We start from the raw sequence: 25,833 nt of genomic DNA, 5'->3' as shown, positions 1-25,833 counted from the left end.
TCTTGGACCTCAACTGGCGATCCTGCCTAGCAACAATAGCAATTGGCTCCTCCTCATAACCCAAGCTCTCATCTAGCTGAATAGTGCCGAAGTCTAATACATGTGACAGGTCGGCATGATACCTACGGAGCATAGACACGTGAAAAACTGAATGAACCCCTGATAGGCTGGGAGATAAATTAAGCTCATAAGCAACCTCCCCAACTCGCCTCAACACCTCAAATGGGCCTATAAACCTTGTTCTCAACTTGCCCTTCTTTCTTAATCTCATAATACCCTTCATCGGCGAGACTTTCAAGAGAACCTTCTCGCCTACCATAAATGATACATCACACGCCTTCTGATCCGCGTAACTCTTCTGTCTGGACTGTGCTGTGCGAAGTCACTCCTGAATCAACTTTACCTTTTTCAAGGCATCATTCACCAGATCAGTACCATGTAACCTAGCCCCGTCGGGCTCAAACCACTCTATGGGAGAACGACATTGCCGACCATATAAAGCCTCAAATAGGGCCATCTCGATGCTGGACTGATAACTGTTATTGTAAGCAAACTCAGCCAAAGGCAAAAACTGATCCCACTATCCCCCAAAGTTAATCGCACATGCTCTCAGCATGTCTTCCAATATCTGAATTGTTCGCTCTGACTGCCCATCGGTCTGTGGATGAAATGTTGTGCTGAGCTCTACACGGGTCCCCAACTCACTCTGTACGGCTCTCCAGAAATGTGAAGTGAACTGAGGGCCTCTATCTGATATTATGGAAACAGGCACACCGTGCCACCGAACTATCTCCCTAATATAAATCTGGGCCAATTTCTCTGAAGTATATGTAGTCACAACCGAAATGAAGTGTGCTGACTTGGCCAATCTGTCGACAATGACCCAAACTGCATCAAACTTCCGCAAGGTCCACGGCAATCCAACTACGAAGTCCATAGTGATGCGCTCCCATTTCCACTCAGGTATAGTCATATGTTGAAGTAGGCCACCTGGCCTTTGGTGCTCATACTTGACCTGCTGGCAATTTAGACACCTAGCTACATACTCCACTATGTCTTTCTTCATTCGACGCCACCAATAATGCTGTCTCAGGTCACGGTACATCTTCGTAGCACTTGGATGAATAGAATACCGAGAATTGTGTGCCTCCTCTAGAATCCTTTCCCTCAAGCCATCAACATTAGGAACACATAGATGACCCTGGAGTCGCAGAAAAACATCCCCGCCAATAGAAACTTCTTTGGCACCACCATATAGTACCATCTCTCTAAGAACTGCCAAGTGTGGATCATCAAACTGTCGGGCCTTGATCTGCCCCAATAATGAAGATTGAGCAACAACACATGCAATAAATCGGCTGGGCTCTGAAATATCCAACCTCACAAGTCTGTTAGCCAAGGACTGAATGTCCAAAGCTAGTGGCCTCTCCTCCACTAAAATAAATGCCAAGCTACCCATACTCTCTGTCTTCCTGCTTAAGGCATCCGCGACCACATTTGCCTTTTCCGGATGATAAAGAATGGTGATGTCATAATCCTTCAGTAACTCGAGCCATCTACGCTGCCTCAAATTGAGATCCCTTTGCTTGAACAAATACTGTAAGCTGCGATGATCAGTATAAACCTCACATGACACCCCATACAAATAATGCCTCCATATCTTAAGAGCATGAATAATCGTGGCTAACTCTAGATCGTGCACAGGGTAATTCTTCTCATGAATCTTCAGCTGACGAGAAGCATATGCAATAACTCGCCCCTCCTGCATCAATACACAACCCAAGCCAATGCGTGAAGCATCGCAATATACCGTATACATCACCGAGCCGGAAGGCAACACTAGAACCGATGCTGTAGTCAAAGCTGTCTTGAGCTTCTTGAAGCTCACCTCACAATCATCGGACCAACGGAACGGAGCACCCTTCTGGATCAATCTAGTCAAAGGTGCTGCAATGGATGAAAAGCCCTCCACAAACCGGTGATAATAGCCAGCTAACCCCAAGAAATCCCCTATCTCAGTCGCCGAAGTGGGACGAGGCCAACTTTGAACTGCCTCAATCTTCTTGGGATCTACTTTAATACCCTCTCCTGATACAACATGCCCCATGAATGCCACATACTCTAGCCAAAACTCACATTTGGAGAACTTAGCATACAGCTCCTGCTCTCGCAATGTCTGAAGTACCACTCTCAAATGCTGCTCGTGCTCCCCCAGGCTACGTGAGTAAATCAAGATATCATCAATGAAGACAATAACAAAGGAATCAATATAAGGCCTAAACACTATGTTCATAAAATCCATGAATGCCGCTGGGGCATTAGTCAAGCCGAAGGACATTACTAGAACTCATAATGACCATATCTGGTACGGAAGGCAATCTTCGAAACATCTGAGTCCCGAATCTTCAACTGATGGTACCTCGATCTCAAGTTGATCTTAGAAAACACCCTAGCACCCTACAACTGGTCAAACAAATCATCGATACACGGCAGCGGGTACTTGTTCTTGATGGTAACCTTGTTAAACTAGCGGTAATCAATGCACATCCACATAGTCCCATCTTTCTTCTTCACAAATAACACTGGTGCACCCCAAGGTGATACACTTGGTCTGACAAACCCCTTTGCTAATAACTCCTCAAGCTGCTCCTTCAGCTCCTTCAACTCTTTCGGAGCCATAAGGTACGGTGGGATAGATATAGGCTAGTTACCTGGAGCCAAATCAATATAGAAATCAATATCACGATCTGGCGGCATGCCTGGAAGGTCAGAAAGAAATACATTGGCAAACTCCCGGACTACTAGCACTGAATCAATCGTCGGAGACTCTGCGGTGGTGTCCCGAACATAAGCTATATAAGCCAAACAACCCTTCTCGACCATATATCGAGCCTTTAGAAAAGAGATGACCCGACTAGCCGTACTAACCAAGGAACCCTTCCACTCTAATCTCGGTATTTCTGGCATTGCTAAGGTAATAGTCTTGTCATGACAATCAAGGATGGCGTGATATGGGGATAACCAGTCCATGCCCAGGATGACCTCAAAGTCGATCATATTAAGCAACAGAAGGTCCACCCTTGTCTCGTAAACATAGAATGTGACCACACAGGACCGGTAGATCCGATTCATAACCACAGAATTGCCCATAGGAGTGGACACATAAACAGGAGTATCCAAGGACTCATTAGGAATATCCAAAAAATGAGCAAACAGAGATGACACATATGAATAGGTAGACCCTGGATCAAATAATACCGAAGCATCCCTACCACATACAGAAATAATACATGTGATCACGGCATCTGAGGCTAATGCATCTAGTCTGGCCGGAAAAGCATAGAATCTAGCTGGAGTGTCGGCGGGCTGGCCCCCGCCTGACTGAACAGTAGCTGACTGGCCTCCCCCTGCCTGGCCTCCACCTCTAGGACGGCCCCTACAAGCCTGCCCTCCGCCTATGGGTGGCCGGATAGCCGGTGCTAAAATCATAGGCTGTTGGCCCCGAAGCCTGAGACAGAATTTCCTCATGTGACCGAGATCTCCGCACTCGAAATAGCCCCTCGGTGTGGTGATCTGCTGCCCAGATATCAGATCCTGATGGCCTGTAGACCCACTGGAAGAAGTCTGAATAGCCGGTAGGCGGTATTAACTCTCCGACATGGCACTAAGATAGGAGCTGGAAGAACCCTGGTAACCTGAGTACCCACTGGAAGAACCCTGGAGGGCTGGTGGGTGGTAAGAACTCTCTGGTGTGGCACGGAAATAGGGGCGCGCTGGAGCACCTCGAGGAGGTGGTGGTGATGTATATGGGGGCCTGCTAGGCTGACCCCTCCCAAACTGACCTCTGCCCCTAGCTGGGGCACCTCTAAACGCTCCAGAGAAACGGGCCCTCTTGTCCTGTTGCATCTTCTCTCTCCCTCTCTGACGGTAGCCCTCAATCCTTCAAGAAATCTCCACTACCAGCTGATAAGAAGTCCCCATCTCAACCTCTCAGGCCATATTAGCCCTAATACCGGAGTGCAACCCCGCAACAAACCTCCGCACTCTCTCTGCGTCTGTAGGAAGTATCATAAGTGCATGGCGAGACAACTCAGAAATCCTCATAGTCGGTCACTGACATCTGGCCCTGCTCAAGCTGCTCAAACTGATACTGCAACTCTTCCCTCTCAGAGGGTGGAATATACCTATCCAGGAAAAGCTGTGTGAACAGGCTCCAAGTCATGGGAGAAGAACCCGCTAGTCTGCCAAGAAGATAAGACTGCCACCATCTATGGGCCTGCCCTCCAGCTGGAAAGTAGTGAAGTCAACCCTATGAGACTCCCGTATCCTCATGTTGTGCAGTCTGTCCCTGCACCTATCAATGAAATCCTGGGCATCCTCATGACGCTCGCCCCCGAAGACAGGAGGGTGTAACCTATTCCCTCTGTCCAATAACTTCTGTGGATCGTCGTCCGCAGTCGGTCTAGGCTTAGGTGCAGCTATCATAACTGGCTGGGCTCCGCCCACAGGTAGTGTACCCGGAGTCTGATATACCGCAGCTGCATGCCCAGGAGCCTGAGCAGTAGTGGTCTATGCTCCCTCTCCTGCCTGAGATATGGCTGGGTCCGCTGAAAATAAACCAACATGAGTCATGGTGTCCATGAACCGCATCATATGGCCCATGACCTCCTGAAAGCCCGGTGCTATCATGAAATCTACCATGGCTGGCTCTGCGACAGGCACCTCGCCCTGCTCCTCAATAATGGGATCCTCCACTGGATCCGCTGGTGGTGCTACTGGGTCAGCTCTGGGATGCCCTCGTCCCCTACCTCGGGCCGGTGCCCTCCCCTGGCCTCTGCCTCAGCCTCTAGCAACGGGGGGAGCAACTCCTCCCGGGTCTGGAACATCCGCCATACTCGTCTTCAGCATCTGTGAGAGAATAGAAGAAGAAAATTTAGTATACCATCAATTTCACGATAGGATATGAATAATGAGTAGTTTCCTAACACCCCATAGCCTCTCGAAAATAAGTACAGATGTCTCCGCACTGATCCGCAAGACTCTACTAGGCCTGCCCATAACTTGTGGGACCTACGTGAACCTAGTGCTCTGATACCATGTTGTCACGACCCAATTCCATGTCAGGTCGTGACGGCGTCTAGCACCATTGCTGGACAAGCCAACAGTGAACAACTTAGTGATTTCCCATTTTTGTTTATTGTTTATTAAGCAATTCCAACTTTTAGCTTTACTTACATTTAAAGCATTTGATAAATAAAGGATTTTGAAGGCAAACAACGGAAACATCTAAAAGCAGTTATAACTATTGAATTACAATCCAAAAATCAAAGTCTACTAACACGTGACAAGATCTGGTGTCACAAGTGTGTGGGCAACTAGTAGAATATACAAAAGATGACTATCCTACTGTCTGAAACAGAATAGACAGATATAAACAAAAGAGAAACTCTGGCATGTTGCTGAACGGCTCAGAAGGGGGCAGATCACCGTGCAGTCTTGGTCCAAGATCAGGTATGTGGTCGGGCGGGTAACTAGATGCACCAGCCTCAGATCCTGTACAATTAAGTACAAAAGCGTAGTATGAGTACATAAACAATATGTACCCAGTAAGTATCCCCGCCTAACCTCGAAAAAGTAGTGACGAGGGGTCGGCTTGACACTTACTAAGGCCAATAATAATGTGATTAAAGTGTTATGCTACGTATAGATATCATGAATAATTCAGACAGTTCAATAAAGGGAAGAGATAAGTACTTCTTTCATAAATTTAAATTTTCAATTTCGGTCATATCATTTAACCACTTACATTTCAAGGCATTTAAGCAGTATAAATCACAGAGAGTTCCAAATAATTAACATGCACAATTATGCCGAGGTCGTACGGCCAGATCTAACATAATATTAAATTGTACACTGTCGGAGGGTCGAACGGCGCGAACCATAGATGCATTTATTTACTACCGAGGCGCTCGGCCCGATCCACAAATAACAATTATTTTCAAGAAAGCACAAGTTTCTCATTTACAGTCAAGTATCTCATACAAACCTTCAAGTAAGTGAATTTAACCTTATACAATTCTTTTATCAATTTCTATCATGACTAAGTGATTATATTAGCAAGTAAGGGCACAAACATTCCAAGTATAGCATGATACGGGTCCTAAACTACCCCGGACAATAACATAATAGTAGCTACGTACGGACTCACATCACCTTGTACGTACGTAGCCCCCACAATTAGGTACAAACATTTATTTAACTTGCCTATGGGGTTAATTCCCTCTTACAAGGTTAGAAAGGAGACTTACCTCGTCTCAAATCCTACTTCCCAATTCAAGAACGCTCTCAAACCTCCAAATTTGACGCCAAACGACTCGAAGCTAGTCAAACATGTCATAAACTAATCAATCTATGCTCAAAAGTTCATAATTCCACCATTTAAGTGATTACCCACCTTAAATTGCAAGATTCCTAAAATTCACTCGCGGGCCCACATGCTCGGATTCCGGAGATTTTCAAAGAAAGACGTTACCCATAACCTTAGGAACATAAATATATGATTTTTACTAAATTCTATAACAAATTTCGTGGTTAAATCTCATTTTAATCAAATATCTAGGTCTTCCTCCCAACTCTTATTTTTCACTAATTTCCACATGTTAATCTACCCATAATCTAAGTATTAAACTCATAATAGGTAGAAATTACTTACCTCCAAAAGCTAGGTGGGAATCCCTCTCAAGAAGCTCTAATAATCGCCCAAAGAGTGAGAGAAAATGAGTGAAAATAGCTTAAGTCTCGTATTAATTGAACCTCACTGCCCCTGCGATTTTCGCACCTGTGGTGCATTGGCCGCACCAGTGGATTCGCTTCTGCGGACCAAATGTCCGCTTCTGCGAAATTGGCTGGGCTGGCTGGGGCCACATTTGCGGAAGGTCTCCCGCTTCTACGGTCCCGCTTCTGCGTAGAAAGAGACGCATCTGCGGAACCTGGCTAGCCATCCTGGGATCGTATCTGCGGGGGCTTGGCTCGCATCTACGGTTGGCCAACCGGAGGTGCGATTATGACAGATCTGGTGCACTCAGCTGTAGTTCCAAATTCTCAACTTAGTCCGAGCCTCATCTGATTGGCACTCGGGGTCCCCGGGGCCCCGCCCGAACATACCAACAAGTTTGGAATCACAAAACGGACTCGCTCGAACTCACGGAATGCCTGAAACAAAATTAAAACCAAGAATCACACCCTAAAACCAATTGAATCAAACGTAAGAACTTCAAGTTCTTCAATTTACTTCCAATGCGCCGAAACATACTTAGACTACTCGGAATGATACCAAATTTTGCGTGCAAGTTTTAAATGATAGCACAAAACTATTCCCAGTCTCGGAATTCCATTTGGACCTCGATATCATCAAAACCCACTCCAAACCAAATTTTAAATGACTTCTAAAACCTTCAAGAACCAACTTTCACTATTGGGCGCCAAAACGCTCCCGGGTCATCCAAAACCCAATCCAAACATACGCCCAAGTCCAAAATCATCATCCGAACCTATTGGAACTGTCAAATCCCGATTCCGAGATTGTTTACTCAAAATGTTGACCAAATTCAAACTTAGCCTTTTAAGCCAACCTTAAGGAACCAAGTGTTCCGATTTCAACCCAAACTCTTCCAAATCCCGAACCAACTATCCCCGCAAGTCATAAATCAGTAAAAAAGCAAGTACAGGAAGTCATATTTAGGGGAACGGGGTTCTAGAAAGAAAAATGACCAGTCGGGTCGTTACAGTTTGTGTGTGAAAAAAGAGGTGTGACAACATATTTAATGGGCACCTCAAATGTTTTCTTACAACTTAGAGGCATGTGTGATTTGAATTAAATGCAAGTGTTGGAAGGAACGAGGGAGTACTTTGAATTATATGTGAAATTTTATGGAATAAGGGAGTCCTTTTAATATGTGCACACTTTGCACGGAATAAAATAGAAAGGAGTAATGCAATGCTTATTCTTAAATGAGAAATGACTCTTGTATACAAAAAACGAAGTATGACAGTAAAAAGCATGAGTTTAAGAAAGAGCACTAATCTTGAAAGGTGTAAGTGTCATCGTGATAGCATTGATACGCGAGTGTTGGAAGCTTACGGGCTATAGTTGTATATCTATGGTGCACCCATAAGTAGATAAAATCACAAATATTTGTTAGAGAAATATGACAAGAAACTCAATAGAGTTAAGGAGTTGATTAAAGTTAAGAAATGGAAACTTAAACCCTGGTACTCGAGAACGGATGGCCGAGTAGTATCGTAAAATGAATGAAACTGGGATGAATATTTTTCATTTAGCAAATTTGTGAGCGATAATAGTTATCAAGTTAGGATCTTCGGGAATTCTAAAGTCACGAGTGAAAGTAGGGATATTAATTGTTATATGATGGATGAATCTAGGATAAATATCTTATTAGTCTTTGAAAGAAACAGAAGAACATTCCAGAATAATTTTAACAATTATAGGACATCAAGAGTCCTAAGTGAAAAATAATCATGTATGGAAACAAGAATCGTGAAAGGAAATATATTTATTTGAAAGTATTGTTTATGGAAAAATTTCAAGACTACGGGTTGGAATGAACAAATTTTGCAGGTACTAAGTGGGCAATATAACTTCGATCTCATTAACTACGAGATATTGCTTTGAGCAAGCTAAGAAATTAAGGGAGCATGAAAATCAGTTATTCTTTATCTCAAAAATAATTATTAAGAAAGTCCAATCACAAAGAGATTTTTGGTTTATTTGAAGATACTTTTCAAGTACCACTTGACGTATGCATGACTAAAGGAAATGAAGGCATGTACAGTAGTAATATGAGAACAATTTAGTAACTATTGTTAATATTGAATGGTATTCATGTATGTTACATGTTAAAAGTTTTAAAGATTTACATTTGATGCACTTATGTTATATGTACAGCCGAGTAGGGTCAATATGGTACATTATATTGAGTATTGTTGGTTGTTGAGCGATATTGTTGTTGGTGCCCATGTGGGGGATTATTCTGGACATGTTAAAATTTTTGGACAGTCCCAGTTACAAGGGAAACTCTGCCAAAATTTTTAAGAATTTGTAAAGATAGCCAAATTTTGAGAGCCATAAGTAAGTTGGGATTTTGGAAAGAAAGTATAACACATATATAAGGTCGTAACTGCCTATGAATAATAGTTAGAGATAAAAGGATGGTAACTATATGCTTAGAAATAACTTGTAAAACATTCGAGGAAGAATGTTCTTAAGTGGGGGAGAAAGTAGCACCCCGAAAAAATTTCGAAGTGCCTAAGAGCTATTAAGAAAGTTAATGTGTGCTAATTACATTATTTTGTGTGCATACGAGGACTATTAATATGATGGATATTAATTGTATATAATAACAAGTGTACGAGGTATATTTGAATTGATATAAAGCCTAAGGAGAGCCCTTGGGACAAGTCAAGTTGAAAATTTCATGATAGACTAAAGTTCCAAATGAATACGCGCAAGACCTAATTTTGGATGAGCATATCTATATATATATATATATATATATATATATATATATATATATATATATATATATATATATATATATATATATATATAAGGAGTTATGTAGTGGACAACCTATCAAATTCAATATATTTGAGTCTAGTTTCTAACGCTTCAAACCGTTCGTCATTTGGACATTCCTACAAAAAGTTATGATCACATTACCAAAGGCTGGTAGTGAAGTGGTGCCATAGAGTCCGGGTCAGCATCCGAGCTTGGAGGAGGAGTGAACTGGGGACGCGAAGCATCCGGGGCAGCGTCCGAAACCCAGAAATTTGGGCCTATAAGTACAAAGTCGGGGAGAGGGAGTATTTTGAGCTTTTGGGGTTAGGGTTCTTGAGGTCGATTTTAAGCTCAAATCAAGTCCAACCAACTAAGGTAAGTTGTTAATGATCTTTTGGGTTGATTCTTACTCAATATACATGAGTTCTAATATCATTCTTGCATTCAAATACTAGATTTCATCATCAAATACTCAAGAACACAAAAAACACCAAAGTTGTGATTTTTCAAGATTGATCTACTAGAGGTAATTCTAATACTTCAAACTCATTTATTATGAGTAGTTAGAAGTATTTGAAGCATTTGTTACAAGTTTTAATGGTTGAAAGATTGGATTATAAAACTCTAGTTCATGGCATGAATAGTACTTTTGAAAAAATGAGAGAGAATATGAATAGTAATCTTGGCGATGAAATTGATTAATACAATGAACCTATGGAATTATTTGTTAGCAAAAGTTGGAAGTGATCAACTAAGTAATCACCCGAATTGTATATTTTGCAAGTGTTGATTGTCGAGGACGATGAATAGTAACTTGGTGGCATTGGACAATTGATGTAGTATCATTAATGACTTCGAATGGGTATTAAAATATAAGAATGAAGTTGAATGGGCTAGCATGTGAATCTATTCGGCGATTTGAGTTGTTGGAGGCTTGTGGTCAACTTATGAGCCATTAATGAATATTGGTCAAAATTTTAGGTCATATTTTGATGTAATTAGGATATTTAATTGTAGATATCAACTTGTTGGTAATGTTTGAGCATTTTAATCAACATTGGAATGATGGAAGAGGATTTAAAGCTTGTGAATGTTAATAAAGCGAAAGCGAGGTAAGTTGATTAAAACTTACTCTTCTTGAGGGATCTTCTCTAAAAGCATGTTTTGAGTTAATGGGTAAGTTGTCTATAAATGTGCTTTCATGCTTATGGGGACAAACAAGTACGGATGTCTCCATGTACTAAAATATTATGTTGCATATGTAATGTCATATCGTTTTATAAAATTTTATTTTAAATCTTGTTGGCAAAATGACACTTAAGGTAAATATTATACGTTTTTTATCAAAACTTACGTATTGATAAGAGTATACATATTTGAGTGCTAAATATAAGTTTTCATGGAAAGTATTTCTGTTGAAAATTGATAAATAGAATAGCGCTTGTGGTATCTTTTAAAGATTGATGTTAAATTGCTAAAGGCTTTAACATGTAAAAGATTGTTTATTTAAATTTTTTTCAAATGGTTTAGATTTTCTATTAATGCTATGATTTGATAAAAAAAAAATAGATCCTTTGAGGCTACTATGCTATGAATCTATTTTTGAAGTATCAAATGTTTTGGGAGTTACTTGTGTTCGCCGAGATTGACTTTGGATGTTTAGTGTTCATCATCATGAAACTACACGTGCCAATGTAGTAGATGGCCACTTTGTGTTATAGACTATGGCAGAGTGCTCTCCCTCGAGAGAGTACTATTTTGTGCTATTACTACCATGGCTGAGTCGATTTGTACAGCACTACGATGAGAGAACCTGAGCAAGTAAGGTATATGATACTTGTTGCTAGGTACATAACCTAGTTGACCTTCTTGTGTCGGTGATGGTATAGTACTCCCAGTGAAAGGTAAGGATGATTTTTTTTTGTTTAGGCCTAAGGAGCCGAAAGTGATTTCAATGACTTTAAGAAAATGGAATAATTTTGTATGATTTTATTAAAAATCTTGGATTAGCATAAATATTTTAAAAGTTTATAATGTGGGTTATATTTCACTTGTTTTTTATTTAAAATGATAAGGATCATGCATTGATAAAATACTGGTGCATTATTTTTATAAATTTTGTCCCAAGAACTTAAGTTAGAGAGAGTCTATGACACTTATTGAGTACCGTTGTGGTGTACTCAGCCCTTAGGGGCCCCCTCCAGGGCCCCGCTTACTTTACATATTTCAGGATGATGTGTGATACGTGGCATGCGGTCAGGGCTAGGATGACGCTCTTCCTGAGGTATATGGTGAGGCACCACTCCTATTTCGTGGTAGATATCATGTTGTTTTCTTAATTTATGCTAGTTGGGTATTAGCCCAAGTGTTTGATTCTATTCTTTGGTATAGAGACTCCATAGATAGTTGTAAAAGGTTGTAGCAATGGGGTTTTACACGACATACATGAAAATATATTTATTTTACTTAGTCTCATTGTTATTATCATGAAAGGCATCATGTGTGATTTCGAATTGAAAAATATTTTATTATTTAATTTGAAAATGTATATGATTTTCCAGGAGCTTCCATAGTTGAATTGTTTTCATGCATATGATTTGGGTGCTTCATATGGTTTGGTTCGCTCGGGTCGGGTAGTGTGCTGGGTGCCAGTCATGTGGTTTTGGGTCGTGACATGAGAGACTGCTAGCATCAGATGTTCAGGCCCTAGCCAATCAGTTCGTGAGGTTAGATGTTTTATAGCCTAGTTGAGTTCCAGCTTGTGTGGTTTCTCGGTCTTCTTTATATGAACGCATAAAGAGCATCAATATGACGACCCCCTTTAGCTTGTCCTTAAAGACACGGTACAGCACATTGATGCCAAGGAGGTTTCTGTTGGAGATGATGGGGTGCTGCAGATGCAAGGTCGGATTTGTGTGCCCAATGCAGATGGGTTACATGAGTTGATTCTTGAGGAGGCCCACAGTTCGCGGTATTCCATTCATTTGGGTGTCGCAAAGATGTATCAAGACTTGAGGCAGCACTATTGGTGGAGGAGAATGAAGAAAGATATAGTGGAGTATGCGGCTCGATGCTTGAACTGTCAGCAGGTGAAGTGCGAGCATCAGAGGTCGGGCGGTTTGCTTTATTGACTTGAGATTCCTGAGTGAAAATAAGAGCAGGTTACCACGGACTTCGTTGTTGGGCTCCCACAGACTTTGAAGAAATTCGATGCTATTTGGGTGATTATGAACCGGTTGACTAAGTCCGCACATTTTATTCCGGTTGTGACTACGTATTCTTTAGAGTGGTTGGCTAAGATCTATATCCGCGAGATTATTCGCCTTCACGGTGTGCTGGTGTCCATTATTTTTATCGAGGCACGCAGTTCACATTACAGTTTTGGAGAGCAGTGCAGTGAGAGTTGGGCACACAGGTTGAGTTGAGTATAGCATTCCACCTCAGATGGACGAACAGTCCGAGCAAACCATTCAGATTTTGGAGGATATGCTACGCGCTTGTGTTATGGATTTTGGAGGTTCTTGAGATCAGTTTCTACCGCTTGCTAAGCTTTCCTATAAAAACAGCTACCAATCGATATTCAGATAGCTCCTACTGAAGCCTTATATGAGTGGTGTCGGTCTCCAGCTGGGTGATTTGAGCCTGGGGAGGCTAGGTTGTAGGCACGGATCTGGTTCAGGATGCCTTGGAAAAGGTCGAGTTGATTCAGGATTGGCTTCGCACGGCACAGTCTAGACAGAAGAGTTACACCGATTGAAAGGTTCGTGATGTTAAATATATGGTAGGAGAGAAGGTATTGCTCAGAGTATCGCCCATGAAGGGTGTGATGAGCTTCGGGAAGAAGGGCAAGTTGAGTCCTTGGTATATTGGCCCCTTTGAGGTGCTTGAGAGGAATGGAGAGGTGGCCTACAAGCTTGCATTACCACCTAGTCTATCAGGTGTTTACCCAGTGTTTTATGTTTTCATGCTCCGGAAGTATTATGGTGATCTGTCACATGTTTTGGACTTCAGCACGGTTCAGTTAGATGGAGATTTGACTTATGATGTGGAGCCAGTGGACATTTTGGATCGGCAGGTTCGAAAGTTGATATAAAGGAATATAGCTTCAGTGAAAGTTCAGTGGAGAGGCCAGCCAGTCGAGGAGGCTACTTGGGAGACCGATCGGGAGATGCGGAGCAGCTATCCACACCTATTTGAGACTCCAGGTATGATTTTAGACTCGTTCGAGGACGAACGTTCGTTTAAAAGGGGGAGAATGTAATGACTCGACCAGTTATTTTGAGTATTGTAGTCCCATTCCTCCATTTATTTCTTCTTCTATGTTTAATTATGGTTATGTGACTTTCCGGGGTGGTTGGTTTGTTTCCGGGGATATTTCGGAGTTAAATGGGACACTTAGTCCCAAGGTTGAAGGCTTAAGTTGAAAGAGTTTATCGGAGTTTAACTTTTGGGTAAACAACTCCGGAATGGAGTTTTGATTGTTTCAATAGCTTCGTATGATAATTTTGACTTAAGCGTATGTTCGGATATTGATTTGTAGGTCCGTAGGTCATTTTGGCTTGAATTAGCAAAAGTTGGAAAGTTGAAGGTTTGGAGGGTTGAGAAGTTGATAGCATCCTAGGAAGCTCAACTCTATTCAAGGACAAGGATGAAGCTTTGGAATCTCAAAGATGGCCTTTAACAATATGTCAAGCTAAAGAGTTGCAAAATAAGGCCATTAGACTTCAAGTGCAAATAAAGAAGCCTTTAATTGTGGAGGACGAGCTAAAGACCAAAGGAGATAAATTATACAAGTTGTACAATTATTTGGTGGCCCAAATTTAAGTCCAAGAGGAGGAAGATTGAGTCCCGAACTCGGCCCTTGAAATCTAGCAAAAGGGTACCCATAAGAGCCCAAAATGAGCTTAAAAGGGGTCCAAATGGGGGTGTTTGAAATGGAGCCCAATTGGAGTCCAAACCAATGATCCAAACTACTAGTTTTAAGGCCCAAATCTGCCCCAAAGGGATTTGGCCGCCCCCTACCTAATTTTGTGACTTTTCTTATTTCTTAGCAACTACCCTACCTAATTTTGATGACTTTGTTACCCCTTAGCAGCCCCCTACCTAATTATAATGACTTTTTATGTCTTAGTACTCCTATAAATAAGGAGTTCTTCTCATTCATTGAGACACTTAATTATTGATTAAGTATATCATACTTTGAGAGTTCTTTGGACCTTTGTTACTTGTGCTTTGAGATTTATCTTTCACCATTACTAGTTCATAGTTCAAGGCAGTAAGATTACTTCTCTATTGTGATATTTTTGATTCCTTTGTGGTATTCTTAGAAGGTGATTTATACTAGTTATTAATTGTTGTCTCTAGTTACTCGTAAAGCGGTCAAGATCCGAATCTATTGTTTTGATTTGCTTTTAAGTAAAGGCGTTTGATTTCTTCAATAAATCAAGACGTTGTTGCTTTGATCTTGTCAAGGCTATAGAACTTACGTTCTTGGAAGTTCTTGGAATTCTTTCCTTGAATTTTTCCATATCCTTTATTGTCTGCCCTATAATTCTAGTTGTTCAATTCCTTATTGTTATTTTTTCTGCATTTACTTTTCAAATTTATACTCTAGTTTGGATTTCCGACCTTGTCGTTATCAAGTGGTATCAGAGCGGTTCTATTAAGGTTTCGTTCTTGATAATTCTGGGGATTTCTTGAATACTAAGAGCAAAAAAAAAAAAGTTAAAAATAAAAAAAAGAAAAAAAAACGAAAATCAATTTAAAAAAAAAATTGCTTGCTCTCCAGGAACTTTCTTTTGTATCTAATTTGTTTCCAAAAACTATCAAAGGAAACAAGAAGAGGGGATCCCAAATTTCAAAGATAAGACAAAAATATAATTTTTCTTACTCTTTCTAATCTAAATATATAATCATTTCCTTTTTGTTCGTGTCTTATTTCAACCGAGCCTAATAGTTCTAGGATTTGGTTCTTCTTTCATTTGTTTCCTAAAAATCTATATTTTACAACTAAGAACTTTACATGAGTTGGGTTTAACCATAAATCTACAAAGTATTTTGTTCAAAGGTTATTTCGAGAGGAAAAAAAGGCAAGAGAGGTGAGAGCATTATAGGAAAAAAAACCAAATTTGAGAGATACATATTTCCCTTAATCTATGTCAAGATGTCTCAAACAGGTAGTTACAGTGGAAGGAGGAAAGCTATGACTCAACAACTTGAAAAGTCGAATTTACAGTATACCGAATGGAAGGAAGACAATGGTAAAGTTATTTTTCAAACAAGAGCTAAAGTGATGTCTGCAATTTATGCCCTTAGAATTGACAAAGCATTTGGCAATAACTTAATTAGCACTTATATGGTTGAGAAATTGAACTTGCCTTGTGTTGAACATATTGAACCCTACATGTTGAAAGGGGTAAAAGTAGATAAAAGAGTGTTCTTGTCATTCTCTATTGGAAGGTATGAGGATGTGATTTGGTGTGCTGTCATTCCGATGAATAGTTTTCATATCTTGTTGGGATGGCCATGGTATGTCTATAGAAGTGCTTCATATAGTATTGAAAAAAATAGATACTCTTTTGAGATTAATGGGAAGAAACTCATTCTTGGGCCTTTGACTCCCTCCCAAATTTGTGAAGATGAAAAGATTGTTAAAGAGAATATGAAAAAATATGAGAGAGAAAAGAATGAGAGGAGTAAGGGAGTGCATGTTGACATTCCAAGAGAGGAAAAAGGAGAGGTTGTCTTGAGTGAAAAGAGTGGTATGTCAAGTGAGGTAAAGAGTGATATTGAAAGAAAAGAAAAGAGAGAAGGTAATAAGATGAACAAAGTCTGTGAGGTAGAGAGAGAAAAGCAAGAGGGATTGAGTGAAAGCAAAGAAAAACACTTTAGTGAGAGAAAAGAGGCTAAGGGTGAGGAAAACGTTAGTCTTGTGATAAAAGCCAAAGAGAGTGTAAGCAAGAAAAAAGTTTCTTTACTTCCTAACCCATTAACTCTTTCTTGTTTTAGTTCTTGTGATTTTGTTAAACCACGTGTTGAAATACCTTTTGAAAGGGGTGGTGGGGCGCAGGAGATGGTAGCAAAAGATCCAATTGGATTCCAACATGAATTTGGCGATATCTATTCTTGTTGGATGGTGGAAAATAAAAGCTTGGTTAAATTCTTTGTTATTAAACCTTTTAACTATTTTCATTCTTATTTACAGTGTTATGACATGGAGTTTCCTAAAAGCATTGCTAAGTTGGAGCCATTGCATAAAAGAATACAACGTGATGATGTTCCATTGGTAAATAAATCCAAGTATGGTATGTATAATTGGTTTATTTGCATTCTTGGCCTTTCTAGAACACCTAAGGTATTTTTGGAGGTAATGAATTATACTCTTATTTCTTATGTTGGTGACTTTATAATTTTTGTGGATGATGATATTTTGATGCATATCAAGTCATTAACTGTAATATCTAAGTTAAAGTGCAAGAGTAATTTGCTTCCTTTTGAAATTGTTTATGACATAGATGATTATGTATTCCAACTTGGTGGAAAGAGGCATGAAATTTATGAGAAGAGGCTTGTGAATGAGTTAAATATTTCTTCTTCTCTTATTCAAGTGGCTAATGAGTTTTCATGTGATAAATTTCTAGAATGTGATTTTTGTTGTGTGATGGGGAGTCATTCTTCAATTCATGTTCAATGTGAGCTTGTAAAAGTATTTGTTACTAGTAAAGATGATATGCATGATTGTTGTAATACTTGTGATCAAATACTCTTTTATGTAGAGGAATCCATGAGATTTGTAATTGTAGATAGTTGGCTATATCATGAAAGTATCTTCTTTTATACATGTGGTAGAGATACTTATATTAAATGGATGTATGGTCAATCTTTTATAATTTCTTTGTCATGTATACCTATGGACTACCTTACCGACAAGATCGAATAGCAAGTTCCATTGCATGGCGCATCTACGAGAGGTTTTTATTGTATTGATCTAGGTAGGCATAAATTTTGTTGGGATGATGATATCCATATGCTTTATTTACACCTATTAGGATTAATTGGGTAAAATTGACACATGGTCACTATCTTATTTTATTCCTACTAGTTTTTCAGATTAGTGGATGCCATTTACAAGGGCGTATTTTCTTTTTCTTGCAAGGTCAAAATTCGAGGACGAATTTTCTTCAAGAAGAGGGGAATGATAGCATCCTAGGAAGCTCAACTCTATTCAAGGACAAGGATGAAGCTTTGGAATCTCAAAGATGGCCTATAACAATATGTCAAGCTAAAGAGTTGCAAAATAAGGCCATTAGACTTCAAGTGCAAATAAAGAAGCTTTTAATTGTGGAGGACGAGATAAAGACCAAAGGAGATAAATTATACAAGTTGTACAATTATTTAGCGGCCCAAATTGAAGTCCAAGAGGAGGAAGATTGAGTCCCGAACTCGGCCCTTGAAATCTAGCAAAAGGGCACCCATAAGAGCCCAAAATGAGCTTAAAAGAGGTCCAAATGGGGGTGTTTGAAATGGAGCCCAATTGGAGTCCAAACCAATGATCCAAACTAGTAGTTTTAAGGCCCAAATCTGCCCCAAAGGGATTTGGCCCCCTACCTAATTTTGTGACTTTTCTTATTTCTTAGCAACCACCCTACCTAATTTTGATGACTTTGTTACCCCTTAGCAGCCCCCTACCTAATTGTAATGACTTTTTATGCCTTAGTACTCCTATAAATAAGGAGTTCTTCTCATTCATTGAGATAATTCATTATTGATTAAGTATATCATACTTTGAGAGTTCTTTTGAACCTTTGTTACTTGTGCTTTGAGATTTATCTTTCAACCTTTACTAGTTCATAGTTCAAGGTAGTAAGATTACTTCTCTATTGTGATATCTTTGATTTCTTTGTGGTATTCTTAGAAGGCGATTAATACTAGTTATTAATTGTTGTCTCAAGTTACTCGTAAAGCGGTCAAGATCCGAATCTATTGTTTTGATTTGCTTTTAAGTAAAGGCATTTGATTTCTTCAATAAATCAAGACGTTGTTGCTTCGATCTTGTCAAGGCTATAGAACTTGCGTTCTTGGAAGTTCTTGGAATTCTTTCCTTGAATTTTCCCATATTCATTATTTTTTGCCCTTTAGTTCTAGTTGTTAAATTCCTTATTGTTATTGCTTCCGCATTTACTTTTCAAATTCTTACTCTAGTTTGGATTCCCGACCTTGTCGTTATCAAAAGTTTGATCGAGAGTTGACTTTATTGATATCGGGTTCGGATTTTGGTTATGGGAGTTGGAATTGGTCTGTTGTTTCATTTATGACTAGTGTGCAAAATTTGAGGTCAATCAAAGTTGGTTTGGTATGATTCAGCGTTAGTTTTAGAAGTTAGAAGTTCATAAGTTCATTAGGCTTTAATTAGGGTGTGATTCGTGATTTCGATATTGTTTGATGTGATTTGAGGTTTCAACTAAGTTCGTATCATGTCACGGGGGCCTCAAGTGTGTTTCGGATCATGTTCGGGCTCATTTTGGACCTTATTGAGTTGCTAATTTCTGGTACCTAGTTTCCTCTTTCGCGATCGTGAAGATATGGACGTGATCGCGAAGAGCTATTGTTGGCAGATGGAAGTTTGTTCTTCGCGTTTGCATAAGAACGATCACGTTTGCCTATCTTTGTGGGTCTCACCTCATAGCGGACGCGAGAATCACCACGCGTTCGCGTAGAGGAGAGGTCAGTTGGGGGCGTCAGGCTTACGCAATCGCATAGCTGTGACCGTGTCCGCGTAGGTGCAGGTCTAGTAACCATCGTGTTCGCATCCGCCGCTTCACGTTCACATAGGGTGTTTTGAGGTCAGTGGTCATTTTGTGCTTCGCGATCGCGAGGTTGTTTCCGCGATCGTGATCCACAATAACTGGGCAATAGAAAGTTCAAAACCCAAATCGAGGGTTAGAGTATTATTTTCACATTTTGAGTTGTATAGCTCGGTTTTGGGAGATTTTGGAGGGGATTTTCGCGTCTTGGATCGGGGTAAGTGTTTTTGACTTGGATTTGTTCATTTATAATGATTCCATCCTTGTTTTTGTCGTTTATTTAGTGAATTAAAGTAAAGAAATGGGGATTTTGGTGGAAACTTTTAAAAAATGAAAAATGGATGTACATTGGGTCATGACAGTAGTATTCTAGTTGCTCATGCACTTGTGACTTCGAATTTCTGGGAGTAGTTAGCATCGCGTTATTTCTATTAACACAATGTTAACTTCTGAGTTTATTTATCATTAAATATCATTACCCCGTGTTAATTATTAAAAACTGGATAATTAGTTTAATAACATCGGCTTGCCTAGCAAGTAGATGTTAGGCTCCATCATGGTCCCGAGGTTGGAAATTCCAAGTCGTGACAAGTTGGTATCAGAGCACTAGGTTTCTTAGGTCTCACGAGTCATGAGCAAGCTTAGTAGAGTCTAGAGGATCGGTACGGAAATACCTATACTTATCTTCTAGAGGGGCTAGAGCTTTAGGAAAATTTCTCTTCTTTATTTCTCTATCGTGTGATTTTATTCTATAATTGATGTTTGAGTCATTCCATTCTTGTTCTCTCGAAGATGATGAAAACACGCACAACATCTACAGCCGGGCAGGAGCCATAGCTCCCTATTGCTGCCACTACCAGGGGCACAGGCCGGGGCCGAGGTAGGGGCCGAAGCAGAGGCAGAGCTCAGCCTAGAGCACGTGCAACAACACCCACTACTGAGCCTCAGGTTGATCACGAGGAAGAGATCCCAGTCCAAACCGTACCAGTCGGACCCGCTTAGGTCCCGGAGGGATTTATAGCCACTCTCATACTTTAGGACGCTCTAGTCCGCTTAGTTAGACTTATGAGAGTGTGGCTCGGGCTGGAGTATTTCCTATGGCACCAGTTGTCTCTCAGACTGGGAGAGGAGCACAGACTTCCGCCACTCACACTCCGGAGCAGATGGCTCACATATATCAGACTCCAGTAGTTTCACCAGTTGGAGTAGTTTAGCCTATTGTTGCTACACAGACGGGGAAGAGACTCGCAATGTCTTGTGAGGGATTGATGAGATTGGATAAGTTCACAAAGCTTTTCCCTATTCATTTTAGTGGTGCACATTTTGAGGACCCATAGGATTATTTGGACCGTTGCCACGAGGTATTGCACAACATGGGCATTGTTGAGACCAATGGGGTCGACTTTGTAGTATTCCATATGACTGGTTCTGCCAAGAGGTGGCGGCAGGGTTATAAGCGGAGCAGACCAGCATGTTCGCCGCCCCTCACTTGGGATAAGTTTTCGCAGATATTTTTGGAGAAGTTTATTCCTTTCACTCTGAAAGAGGAGTACCGCAGGCAGTTCGAGGGCCTTTAATAGGGTAGCATGACTGTTACCTAGTATAAGACCCGATTTGTGGACCTAGCTCGCCATGCAGTTATCTTACTTCCTACTGAGAGGGAGAGAGGGAGGAGATTCGATGATGGACTTACTTTCGGTATCATGCTACAAATGGCCAAGGAGACTGGGGATGATATTTCTTTCCAGAGGGTCGTAGAGATTGCTAGACGGATCGAGATGATTTGTAGTCAGGGTAGAGATATGGTGTCTGGGAAGAGGCCTCGTCATTTCGGTGGCTTCAGCGGTGCCTCGTTTGGAGGTAGAGGTTCTTTTGGTAGAGAAAATCCTCCCAGGATGATTCAGTCAGCTCTACAAGCATCCCACGGTACTTAGGTAGTCGTGGTTCATATGTTTATCGTCTGGAGCAGTCAGCCTACAATGCACCTTCAGCTCTCATCAGTGCACCACTAATTTAGAGCTATTACTGTGAGTATCCGGGCCGTCAGGGTCAGTCTCAACTTCAGCAGCCACAGCAATGAGGGGCTTGCTATACATGTGGAGATCTGAGGCACGTCGCGAGGTTTTTCCCTAGGTCATAGGGAGGCATGCCACAGCAAAGTTCTCGTCCCATGGCTTCAGCACCAGTTGCTTCACCGCCCGCTCAGCTAGCAAGAGGCGGGGGTCAGGCTGCTAGAGGTGGAGGTCAGGCGGCTAGAGGTGGTGGTCAGACCGTTATAGGTGGAGGCTAGCCAGTTAGAGGTCTCTCAAGGGGAGGAGGTCATAGTGGTGGGGCGCATCCCCATTTTTATGCTTTCCCAGCCAGGCCTGAGGTAGAGTCATATGATGTCATCATCACAGGTATTGTTACGGTTTGCTATAGATATGCCTCAGTTCTATTTGATCTGGGCTCTACTTATACGTGTTATCCTATTCTTTATCATATCTTGTCATGCCTTATGATTCTTTGACTGCTACTGTCTATGTGTCCACGCTTGTGAGAGATTCTATTATAGTAGATTGTGTTTATCGTTTGTGCATGGTTTATATCGGGAGCCTTGAGACTAGTGTAGATATTCTATTTCTTGATATGGTAGACTTTGATGTTATCTTGGGTATGGATTCGTTGTCACCTTATCAGCTATTTTGGATTGTTACGCCAAGACAGTGACATTAGCCCTGCCGGGGTTGCCTCAATTAGAGTGGAGAGGACTCTTGACCATTCTACTAGTAGGGTTATTTCTTATGTGAAGGCTCAGTATATGGTCGAGAAGGGATGTCTAGCATATTTGGCTTATATCCATGATCCTAGTGCGGTGGTTCCTTCCATGGATTAAGTATCAGTTGTGCGTGAGTTTTCGGAGGTATTTCCTATAGATTTGATGGGGATGCCACCCGATAGGGATATCTACATCTGTATTAACTTGGCTCCGAGCACTCAGCCCATTTCTATTCCACCATATCGTATAGCCCCAGTTGAGTTGAAGGAATTGAAAGAGCAATTGCAGGACTTGCTTGACAGGGGAATCATTAGACCTAATGTCTTGTCTTGGGGTGCACCGGTGTTGTTTGTAAAGAAGAAGGATAAAACGATGAGGATGTGTATTGACTATTGGCAGTTGAACAAAGTCAGAGTCAAGAACAAGTATCCTTTGCCGAGGATTGATGACTTATTTGACCAGCTTCAGGGTGCCAAAGTATTTTCGAAGATTGATTTGAGATCTGGCTACCATCATGTGAGGATTAGGGCATCAGACGTCCCTAAGACAGCTTTTCGGACTTGGTACGGTCACTATGAGTTCTTAGTGATGTCATTTGGCTTGACAAATGTCCCAGCAGCATTTATGGATTTGATGAACCGGGTGTTCAAGCCTTATTTGGATTCTTTTGTGATCGTTTTCATTGATGATATTTTGGTCTACTCCCGTAGTCGAGAGGAGCATGAGCAGCATCTTCGGGTTGTACTTCAAACCTTTAGGGATAGTCAGTTATATGCCAAGTTTTCAAAGTGTGAGTTCTAGTTGGACTCGGTTGCCTTTTTGGGGCCAAGTTGTATCTTCCAAAAGCATTAAGGTGGATCCTAAGAAGATTGAGGCAGTTCAGAACTAGCATAGACCTACTGCAGCTACAGTGATTCGAAGCTTCCTGGGTTTGGCAAGTTATTATCGCCGGTTCGTGGAGGTGTTTTCATCTATCTCAGCCCTATTTACCAAGTTGACCCAGAAGAGTGCACTTTTCAGATGGTCTGATAAGAGTGAGTTGGGCTTTCAGAAGCTTAAGACTGCTTTGACTACAGCCCCAGTGTTGGTTTTGCCTACATATTCAGGGTCTTACACTGTATATTGTGATTTATCACGTATTGGGCTTGGTACAGTATTGATGCAGGATGGTAGGATGATTGCTTACGTATCTCGGCAGTTGAAGGTTCATGAGAAAAATTACCCTGTTCATGACATAGATTGGCAACCATTGTTCACGCGCTGAAGATTTGGAGGCACTATCTATACGGCGTTCATTGTGAGGTCTATACCGACCACCGGAGTCTCCAGCACCTGTTCAAGTAGAAAGATCTTAATTTGCGGCAGTGGAGATGGTTAGAGTTGTTGAAAGACTATGATATCACTATATTATACCACCTAGGGAAGGCCAATGTAGTGGTCGATGCATTGAGTAGGAAGGCAGAGAGTATGGGTAGTTTGGCATATTTACTGGTAGCAGAGAGGCCACTAGCTATGAATATTTAGGCTTTAGCCAACCGGTTTGTGAGATTAGATGTTTCGGAGCCCAGCTTTGTTCGTGCTTGTGTTGTATCACAGCCTTTATTTTTGGAGCGTATTAAGGCTCGCCAATTTGATGATCCTCACTTGTTGGTGTTTAAGGATACGGTGTAGAGGGATGGTGCCAAGGATGTTGTGATTGGTGATGATGGTGTTATGCGGCTTCAAGGCCGAATTTATGTTCCAAATGTTTATTGGTTGATAGATTTGATCCTTGAGAAGGCGCACATTTCACGCTATTCTGTTCACCCAGGTCTCATAAAGGTGTATCATGACTTTAAACAGCACTATTGGTGGCAGAGAATGAAGAAAGACATCGTTGCTTTTGTATATCGGTGCTTGAATTGTCAATAGGTGAAGTATGAACATCGAAAACCGGGTGGACTAATTTAGAGATTAGAGATACCAAAGTGGAAGTGGGAGCGCATCACTATAGACTTTGTGGTAGGCTTTCCACGGACCTGGAAGAAGTATGATACGGTTTGGGTTATTGTGGACTGCTTGACTAAGTCTGCGCACTTCATTCCGGTGGCGGCCACCTATTCTTCAGAGAGGTTAGCTCAAATTTACATTCAGGAGATTATCCGCCTGCACGGCGTGCCCATTTCCATCATTTATGACTGGGACACGCAGTTTACATCGCATTTTTGGAGAGCCGGTAGCGTGAGTTGGGAACGCGAGTTGAGCTGAGCACAACGTTTCATCCTCTGACGAACGGACAGTCTGAGCGCACCATTCAGATCTTGGAGGACATGTTACATGCTTGTGTTATAGATTTAGGAGGTTCATGGGACCAGTTCTTACCTCTTGCAGAGTTTGGCTACAAAAATAACTACCAGTTGAGTATTCAGATGGCGTCGTACGAGGCCTTATATGGGAGGCGATGTCGTTCGCCAATTGTTTGGTTTGAGCCCGGAGAGGCTAGGTTGTTGGGCACCGATTTGGTCCGTGATGCTATGGAAAAGGTTAAGTTGATTCAGGATCAACTTCGTGCAGCACAATCTAGGCAAAAGAGTTATGCGGACCGGAAGGTTCAGGATGTAGCTTATATGGTGGGAGAGAGGATTTTGCTCAGAGTTTCGCCTAAGAAGGGCGTGATGTAGTTTGGGAAGAATGGCAAGTTGAGCCCTAGGTATATTGGCCCTTTTGAGATCCTGGAGCAAGTTGGGTAGGTTGCCTAGAAACTTGCATTGCCTCCTAATCTATCAGGAGTACATCTGGCATTCCATGTTTCCATGCTTCGGAAGTATCATGAGGATAGCTCGCATGTTTTGGACTTCAGCATAGTTCAACTTGATGAGAATTTAGCCTATGAGGAGGAGTCGGTGGCTATTATAGCCCGGCAGGTTCGACAATTGAGGTCTAAGAGTTTTCCTTTTGTAAAAGTGCAATGGAGGGATCAGCCGATAGAGGTAGCTACATGGGAGTCCGAGTCTGATATGCGGAGTAGATACCCACACCTTTTCACCAGTCCATGTACTTTTCTATATCCGTTCGAGGATGAACATTTCTTTTAGAGGTGGAGAATGTGACGACCCGATAGGTCGTTTTGAGTACTAGCCCTTATTTCCGAGTTTTGAGACCTCTATTAACTCTATTTGATATTCTTCGATTTTGGTGCACAGTCTGTGTCTTTTTTCGGAGAGTTTTTACGTAAACTTTTGAAGAAGATATGATTTTTGTCTTTAAAAATAACTTGAGTTGACTACGGTCAATATTTTGTATAAACCACCCCGGATCGGTATTTTGATGATCCCGGTGGGTCCATATCGTGATTTTGGACTTGGGCATATGCCCGAAATTGAATTCGGAGGTCCCTAGGTTAATTTGATTTTTTTTTTTGAAAGCTAGTAACTTGAAGGTTTGGAAATTTCCTAGGTTTGACCGTAGGTTGACTTTATGGTTATCTGGTTCAGATTTTGGTTCCGGGACTTGGTATAGGTCCATTTTGCTATTTGAAATTTGTCTGTAAAGTTTGGTGCAAATCAGAGTTGGTTTGATAGGATTCGGACGCTCGGTTGTGATTTTAAAAGTTTCTTGAATTTTCTTTGAAATTTCATGCATTTTGATGTCTGATTCGTAGTTCTAGATGTTATTTTGGTGTTTGATCGCGCGAGCGAGTTTGTATGATATTATTA

General features: G+C 41.2%; 1 protein-coding gene across 1 annotated transcript; it reads right to left on the bottom strand.

Annotated features, from left to right (window-relative positions):
- Positions 1–2,703: 2,703 nt before the first annotated feature.
- LOC138892502 (uncharacterized) lies at positions 2,704–3,528 on the bottom strand. The gene has a single exon (XM_070176224.1). It carries the CDS (start codon positions 3,526–3,528, stop codon positions 2,704–2,706), a length of 825 nt encoding a protein of 274 aa, XP_070032325.1.
- Positions 3,529–25,833: the final 22,305 nt, after the last annotated feature.

Source organism: Nicotiana tomentosiformis, chromosome 5 (assembly GCF_000390325.3).
Source record: "Nicotiana tomentosiformis chromosome 5, ASM39032v3, whole genome shotgun sequence".
Taxonomy (NCBI): Eukaryota; Viridiplantae; Streptophyta; class Magnoliopsida; order Solanales; family Solanaceae; genus Nicotiana; species Nicotiana tomentosiformis.
The sequence above is the reverse complement of the archived record's forward strand: the minus strand, read 5'-3'. Positions and strand labels throughout refer to the sequence as shown.

Excerpts from the sequence above, each read along its gene's own strand:
- LOC138892502 (XM_070176224.1), bottom strand. The coding sequence starts at position 3,528 with ATGAGGAAATTCTGTCTCAGGCTTCGGGGCCAACAGCCTATGATTTTA.